The sequence below is a fragment of the Ambystoma mexicanum genome, chromosome 2p (assembly GCF_040938575.1).
Source record: "Ambystoma mexicanum isolate Mex_15411 chromosome 2p, UKY_AmexF1_1, whole genome shotgun sequence".
In the NCBI taxonomy this organism is placed as follows: Eukaryota; Metazoa; Chordata; class Amphibia; order Caudata; family Ambystomatidae; genus Ambystoma; species Ambystoma mexicanum.
In genome coordinates this window covers 1099471359-1099479059 of record NC_090923.1, presented here as the reverse complement: position 1 = coordinate 1099479059, position 7701 = coordinate 1099471359, and the positions used below count along the sequence as shown (strand labels likewise).

Here is a 7701-nt window from a genome sequence, read left to right as displayed (position 1 = left end):
CGGCAAACTTATAATGAGGGCCATGCGTATTGTGACATTGGCACAGTACAGTTCTTTCGTTTCTGTATATTTCTGATGATTTAGTATTAACGTGACTGTAGGTGGTCTTGAAAAAGCAAAGAATTGGCATTAAAGGGGTTGGCCTGTAACCCAATAAAATGATCTGCCTGTAACCCAACAATATGGAATACTTATTTTTCTTGGGCAAATGAAACAATCAAAAACGGTTAAAAAAAAGTTATGACATTTAATAGAATGAAAATTATTGGATGTATTTTTACACAGATTCCTGCTGCATCTCATGGACTCCAAGGAACTCTGCACTGGTAAATCTTTCTGCAAAGGGCACTACTGTTCGACTGTGACAAATGAAAGTCGTAGGTAAGCTAATTTGAACAAAACTCAATCCTTTTTGGAACATTGGGAATTACACACTTGTAACTATCAGCTTAGTCAGTCCAAGTGAAAATCCCCCTTCTCCTAGCCCTCAAAGGCACCCCTAAGAGACTGCCTTCTTTCCAATTTATTGCAAGGTAACCAGCTGTCCAAAGACCTCCTTAAAGTACCAACATTAAAGGAAAGACAGACTTATATCTTTTAATGGTGGATGGAATGTTACCTGCTAATATAGATCTATATATATATATATATTTATATAATATGTATATAAAATATGCATCATTTTTACACAAACATATAAAACACCAGCAAAATGTTTACATCAGTTGTTCACATCTTTAAGAGCCGCATCTGAAGGGGGATCTTACAACATTCAATAGGTTTTGCCGACAGTGGGGGAGCAAAAGCCAGTGGGTTCCTGGTACGTAGGAAATGCTATATTATCAGGAAGACAGAATAATGGCCTCAATAGCGCAGACGTTATCCGAGTTCATGAAGGCACGGTCAGTCTCATGACTGTACATCCTTGCATGGGAATGGCCTCCACACTGCACTCACATGGAAGCGGTACTGAACTCTCTTAAAGGTATGTATGTGGCGGGTACTGTACTTATATTGGTCTACTTCCTTGAAGAAACTTTGTCTGAAATCTGACGGGGTCCCCTCTGCCCATGTCTCTTAGCACATTGTTGACTGGACAGAATGCACTCAGCACCCATGCCCGCCCTCCTGAAGTTGCCTTTGTGTATGATTCTTGCTTTTTCTTCACATTTTTCCAGCTTAAATCCTTCGAAACTGTACGCCACATTTCTGTTTTTGCTATAAAAAATCTGCCACTCAAAGCTGTCCAACTTGTTATTTGCATTAAGAGCATGACAAGCACACTTTGATATAGCTGCCATGGTCAAGGCTTTAAGGGCTTGGAATCTTGCGGATGATAACCGAGTGTCCCCGTTACTATAGGGCAACGTTACTAACAGCATTTTCACAACACGTTGAGCAATCTGCGACACAGCTGGCATTGTCACTTTCTGATTGCTTGGTCGCTATTGGGCAATCACTAGATCATCGTTCAACAAGAGTGCATCTGTAATAGGATCACTTTCCCTAAAACAATTTGCAAGCTGTGACACAGCTGGCATGGCCCCTTTCAGAAAGGCTTGAAATGTGGGGAATGTTTGGGTCTTGCGTGTACAGCACAAATTAGAATGCAACAACTTCCCGTGCCCTGCCTTATTCAGTGATCTGGGTAATATATATACACCATGGCTTAGAGATGAAGGCCTCAAAGAAAGAAATGTAGCCAGGGCCTGATCTAGTAATCATGGCATGGAGATGTAACTGAGCTGTGTGCCTATGCAAAGTGTCCTGGCAAGTAAATGTATGTGCCATTTTTACCACAGAAAGGGACAGTCTGCCTCTTCCACTAGAACCCAATACACATTCTTCTCAGCCAGTTGGGTCTCAAAGGTGGTTTAAAAGCAGGTGTTTTATGGCAGTGATCTCATTGAACTCAATGTGAATTAATAGTTATTTTGGCTGGTGAAGGTTTTGTTGATCAACTGGTACAACTGAAGTCTATGGAAGCCAATGGGCTCATTGGGAAGATACATATGTGTCACACTGGTAACACTCTCCAAAGTAGGTTGATTAAAGAGGCAGGCAATAGGCGAACAGAGCTTAAGATACATTGCCAGACAGACCTGTGGGTTTTTACCTGTACCTGCATGTCTGATGAACCCCTGCCATAGGGTTGCCACCTAACAGCACCAAAAACTATAACATGTGGTGCTGCCCCACAAGTTTGGTTTAAAGGGTTTTGGGGGTATTTACCTGTTCCTCTGTTCACTCAAGCGCCACTGAGCAATAACACTAAAACATACAACTATCTTATCTCCTCAGTTTTCGCCTCTCCCCTTAGTCCTCTTAAGTCCCCTCTCCTGTCCTGCAGTGTCTGTGAGCTGAATCTTTTCCTGGCACTCCGGACGTGGCGTGGTTCTGATTTCCAAATGTGCTGCCATTTTCTCTCTGTGCGAACATCTATCTCTTCAACTGCAGAAGCTTCTATTACCAGTGTTAACAAGGGGGGATGTTACAGAATTAAGGGCTATTAGGTTGTATACAAACCATTTGTATCACCTCTGTCCCCTCCTTCCAAGTTGGTATTTACTTCCGACTTACTCCATGGAAGAAGTGGGTCGTTTCTATCCCTCCTAACATTCCTACTAATTTCTTTCTGCACCTTTAGTGAGAACCGTTTCAAACGGATATCCTTTTCCTTGTCTGTTGTATTTGGGAATGTTCATTTTTCAATCAGTCAGTCTTTAAGGCATCTTTAGTCTTTTTGCGAATGTCTTTGCAAACAATGTCTGGTGGCCATCTTGGTTATTCCTCTTAGCTTCCCTCCCTAAAGTTGTGTGCCACTGGAACAGTTTTTCTCACAGCCCGTTTGGATAGGAGGCAAGTGCTGTGGTGGCTTGTGAACCTTTTTCAAGCTCATGGTCACACATGCGCTTTGTTGTGTGTTGTGATTCCTCTTCCATTGTGATGACATTCAAAGATGTGTTCTGTTATCCATGTACTCACAAAATGGTTTGAGGTGTTGGTTGTAGCATTTGTATTTTGCTTCCTTGCCAAGAGATGAAAGATGTCTTCTGCCACAATGCAGGCACACTGCCAGGACTTCCTCCGGGAACGGCCTGGGTGACCACATAAACCTGGGCAAGTAGATGGTGCATCATCTCAACTGTGGGTTGGAAAACGGCACTAGTCTTGAAGCTCTCCAGGATGCTATATGTAGGGGACCAGCAGGTCTGGACCGTAAATGTTCTCCTCTTGCAATCATCGCCGAAGGTTCTCACATCTAGGAGAGGAGAGAGAACCCCAAATGGGCTGGTGTTAAATTAGCAGTACATCAGACAAGTCTGGTCTTTACAATTTGATCTCCATGACCCCTCAGTTGTTGGCCTCTCTTTAGACTGAGCAGCTCTAGAAGACAGTGGTTGCTGAGCATGCTGCTGTCCCCATATGGTAAACGCAATACTTGACTGCATATCTTCTCTGAGGCAGACTACCCAAGCCGAAAAAGGAAGATGGAATCCCAGATCTTATAAAAGACGATAAGTAAACATTCCAAAGAGACACCGTCGTGGCTTAGAATGAACTGAGACCTCGGGACAATGTTAGAAATAGAGTGACACTTGTTAATATGCCTGCTCTCAGCACATTCCTCTAACCCTCCCAAATGAGAGACACTCAAGTGGAGGTGTGATCTTTGCTTTCCCCTTGACATGACTAGGGGGTTATTATTCTTCCCTCTAACCTCCTAATGTGCAGTTCTTAACAGCAGTTGTGCTCTCTGCACCTCCTCCCATGGGCTGCCTTCTCCCCTACGGTGTGGCACTTACTTGCAGGTGTGCTCATTCAGCTCCTGGCCCTTTGCCCGGCAGCGGTCTGCACTCCGTTTGCAGGAACATTCGCAAGTCAGCGGGTCCTGCTGCTGCTTCCGTCGATCTTGGCATGGACCACAGACGCGGGGCCTAGAGAGCGGACAGAAAAGTGATGCCAGTGTCACACAGATTCTACAATGTGAAGATCGAGCTCCCTTCTCGCTCTCGTCTAAATAGGTATTCAGGAGATGTTGACAATAATTATATGTGGAGAGTGATAATTATATCCTAGAGATTGATACATGGGATAACAACCTTTTATTCGATAAATTAATTGGCAACAGAATGCTTTGCTTATGAAAGCTGCACTGAGTCTATTGGATGATGACCCCTTTAGTTGCAGAGACACTAAACTATTTTAATCTAGTGCTTTCAATTCAAACTAATTAATCAATTGGGTGATAGTATGTAATTCATAGTCTGATTATTCGTGTTTCCCAGGTGACTGTATTAAATTCCATTTTGAATTACTCATGAAGGCTATTTCATTGATAACGAAAAGTAGAAATTATGAAATGAGACAAATATATGTAGAGAAATCCTTGGTATGTGTTTAATCTACAGTTGTGCTAGATTCCTTTTTTAGTCACAACCCCACTAATCCATTTAAGAAATCATTGTTTTTTCTATCAGTGAAGGCAATATCACGTGTTCCTGTATACTCTTAAATTTGCAGGAGCACAAGAACTTAATCCTCGGAAACTAGTCTACTGGAATGTACCATTTCTACATTCAGAACTAAATCCAAATAAAGGCTAGTCTTCTTTTCCCAGTGTCTCTCATGTCTTGAATGGGAATGTAATAATTTGTGGACTGTATTTAAGTTATACTGTTGTAGATCATTGAATAATGCAGAGTGGTCTTAAAAGACGAATCTTAAATTCATGGACACACTCCATTGAAAGATTAACTGTTTGTTTCCAATGACTTATATGCATCCTACATTCTCAGTGAGACTACACACAGTACTCTAAGGTAACATTTTCCTCCTTGATGCAAATAAACTCATTGATTAATACAAAGTTCAATTACATATTATAGGGTTTAGGGAAAGTTGTTATGTTGTTTTTAATTTGTAAAGCCCACAAATGCCACCCATGAGGATTCCTAGCATCAAGATAAGGGATTAGACGGCACTGGGCAACATGAATAAAAAGCTAAGTTTGTGTTTGAACTGCAAGTGGTTTGTTGTCAAGCATAGGTTCAATAGGAGCATTTTGGAGGGGTCGGATGTACTCCCAAATGATAAGTGTGTTGCTTCCTGAAGGTCACATGCCTTGCGTATTGTCAGAACTTCAAATTAGGGTTCATATTCTTAATTTTTAAAAGTCTATTTGAAGTTACCTTTGGCCTTCAAGAGTTAATACCATGTCCTCCTTGAAGATTATTTACACAGTTTATAGAAGAATGGGCTATTAATGTTTTAATAGAATGTTTTAATAGACTATCTGATATGTTGATTCCTTCTCAGATGTTTTAATTTAGTCCAGCAAATATTTAATGATATATGCTGTTTTGGGTGAAGAATGGGTTTTGGATGATGAATTCTGACAGATTTATCAATCTAGGATCCACGTGAAGTTAAGGGTCTTATCTGGTTGCTAGCCCCAACCGCCGACGCCACCCCCACACGCGTGGAAGGAGACATCTGTACCATTCTACCTGCAGTTTGGATTTTTGCTCTTGCACTTCACTGATGCTCTGTCCTCCATAATATCTGTTTATTTGTAATGGGTGTATGCAGTGTGTGAATATATGTGAATGGCTGGACTGCAGAGATGGGCAGAGCCTCTACATTGGCCCACAGAGACATTTATCGGGACAAAGTACCAAATCTGCCTAGATTTTTAGAAACAGAAGGATTTGGCCTGTTGTCAAAAAGGAGAGCTGTGTGCCCAAGGAGAGAAAAAGATGTATGATTAAGAATGAGAGACGAGCCTGCTTGAGTGATTTTGATATGATGTCATTGTTGTGTAAGGGACCTTACTGGGTTTGATGGTTGTGTGAAGGGAATCCAAGGCAAGTGGTTGAAAGTCTGCCAAGACGAGATACTGCAGACAGTGGGCTGTGTAATTCTGTATAAGAGATGTCAATGTTGTGAAAGATAGTGTCCAAATTGTCCATGCAGGAAATGGTTGATGCTGGTGGACCGGTTGATGATGGGAATTGGTTGCTGCAATTGTTCATTGATTAATAGGCCTTTGCTTTCATTATATGTTTAAAGAAATTACTTTTTCACAGAAAAGGTGGGTTGTCTCTTGCAGACAGTGAGATGTCTTAAGGATGTCAGGCTTTCAGTGGTTTGAATGGAGTGCCAATGTCTTTCCAGGTTCCTGAGGCAGCATTTATTAGTGCTTAAAGATTGTGTTTACCATGGAGAACACTGTTTAGGTGTAATGTTATTTTTTAGGAAAGAGATGCTTTGGGGTTAAAGTGGAAGGTGCCTGTGATGACCGTTAGGTTGAGGAGGGACCACTTGAGCTTCTTGTAGAGTGTTATTGGGGAAGTTCTCAAATTATCTGGTGGAGCTGTGGAGGGTCTGTGCTGCCATATGAGGGAACAGGGAGAAGCAGTTCGAAGTAATGTGGACACGCTGGAAGGGATGGTTTTTTCAGTGAGAAGGATGGCTGGCAGGCATGACACAGAGGGAGTTGCTATAAAATAAATTCCAATGTTTTACTTAGTGAGAGAGTGGGTGATATTATTTGAGATTATGTGAGGTCATTTCATCAATCAACCTCTCATGGCTTTGCTGGGTGTGGTGTTACAGAGGGTGATTACATTTTATTATATGTTTTCTGTGTTGGAGATGGAGTTAGAGGAGATGAGGTTGTTGGTGTCGCCTGTCAGGTTTGTGTTTTAGCGAGGAAGGTCGTTGTGAGGGAGGGTATGAGTAAGAGGCATGCACAGAGCATTTCAAATGAATTTGATCAAATGTGCATTAGTGTGGTGAATGTGGGCGCGTGGTAGATTGAGGATGTTGTAATCATCTGATCGGAGTACATCAAAGATGGGTATGATGGCGGAGGTAAGCCACATCTGTATAATGAACTGACCTTATCAGTAATGTTCTGTGATGAGGTTGTGCAGTGTTGGGGAATACTTGTGTTCAAAGCATTTACTGATGGCGCAGAATGAGGAATTGGCTTGTGGAGGTGTCTGAGTGTATGCTGATGTGGGTAATCTTGGTGAGCGTTGGGATCTGTACTTTGTATTCAATTAAATTGTCTTGTCAATGGAGTTGGGGCGCAGTGATGGATTGGGGTGATGCAAAGCCCATTGTGGCTTAAAATTGCAGGATCAGGGCTTGAGGAGCCACCACAAGAGGTGCCCGTGCCCTTTACTGTATTGGCCTTTAAGGGTCTGGATGCCAGAGAAGGCTACCACAGAACTCTCTGCCGTTCAGGATGGGTGGACATATGGCATGGCCAGTATTCACAAACTCAGAATGGCCAAGATAGGCCCTCTAAGTGGTCGAAGTGGGTGGGAGCACTTGGAAGTGGTGCTCCTCTATTTTTTTAATTACGTTTTACTGTTCATATACTTTTATTTTACTTTTATCCAGGAATGGTTTCGTTTTAAAATAAAAGTGTAGGAAGAAGTTGGAACTTGCACTTTCAGTGCACTGCAGTTTAAACAGCAGGCGCATTTAATTGGGGGTTTGTATTGTGCGTAGGAGTGGGCGTGGCGATAGGGCCAGTCATGTGATACCATCAGGTGGTTTTCTTTGGACCATAGGAATAGCCAAGTCAGCCACGTTGTCTGATCTATTGTGAGATTAAATCCACGAGTGGAGCTGATGCATTGGGTGAATGCTCCTCTAAATTGAGAAATCTTTTCTGATTTGTTATGA

At 42.1% G+C, this 7701-nt stretch overlaps 1 protein-coding gene across 2 annotated transcripts in view; it reads right to left on the bottom strand.

Moving 5' to 3' along the window:
* Positions 1 to 235: 235 nt before the first annotated feature.
* The window catches only part of VEGFB (vascular endothelial growth factor B), a 387557-nt gene continuing 380091 nt past the window's right edge, over positions 236 to 7701 (bottom strand). For both annotated transcript variants that reach the window (XM_069645095.1, XM_069645096.1), the window contains 2 exons: positions 3807 to 3938; positions 236 to 3262 (listed from right to left, as the gene is read on the bottom strand). In XM_069645095.1, coding sequence (XP_069501196.1) covers positions 3241 to 3262; positions 3807 to 3938 — 154 coding nt within the window. In that variant the 3' untranslated portion in view covers positions 236 to 3240. The remainder of the gene's footprint in view (positions 3263 to 3806; positions 3939 to 7701) is intronic.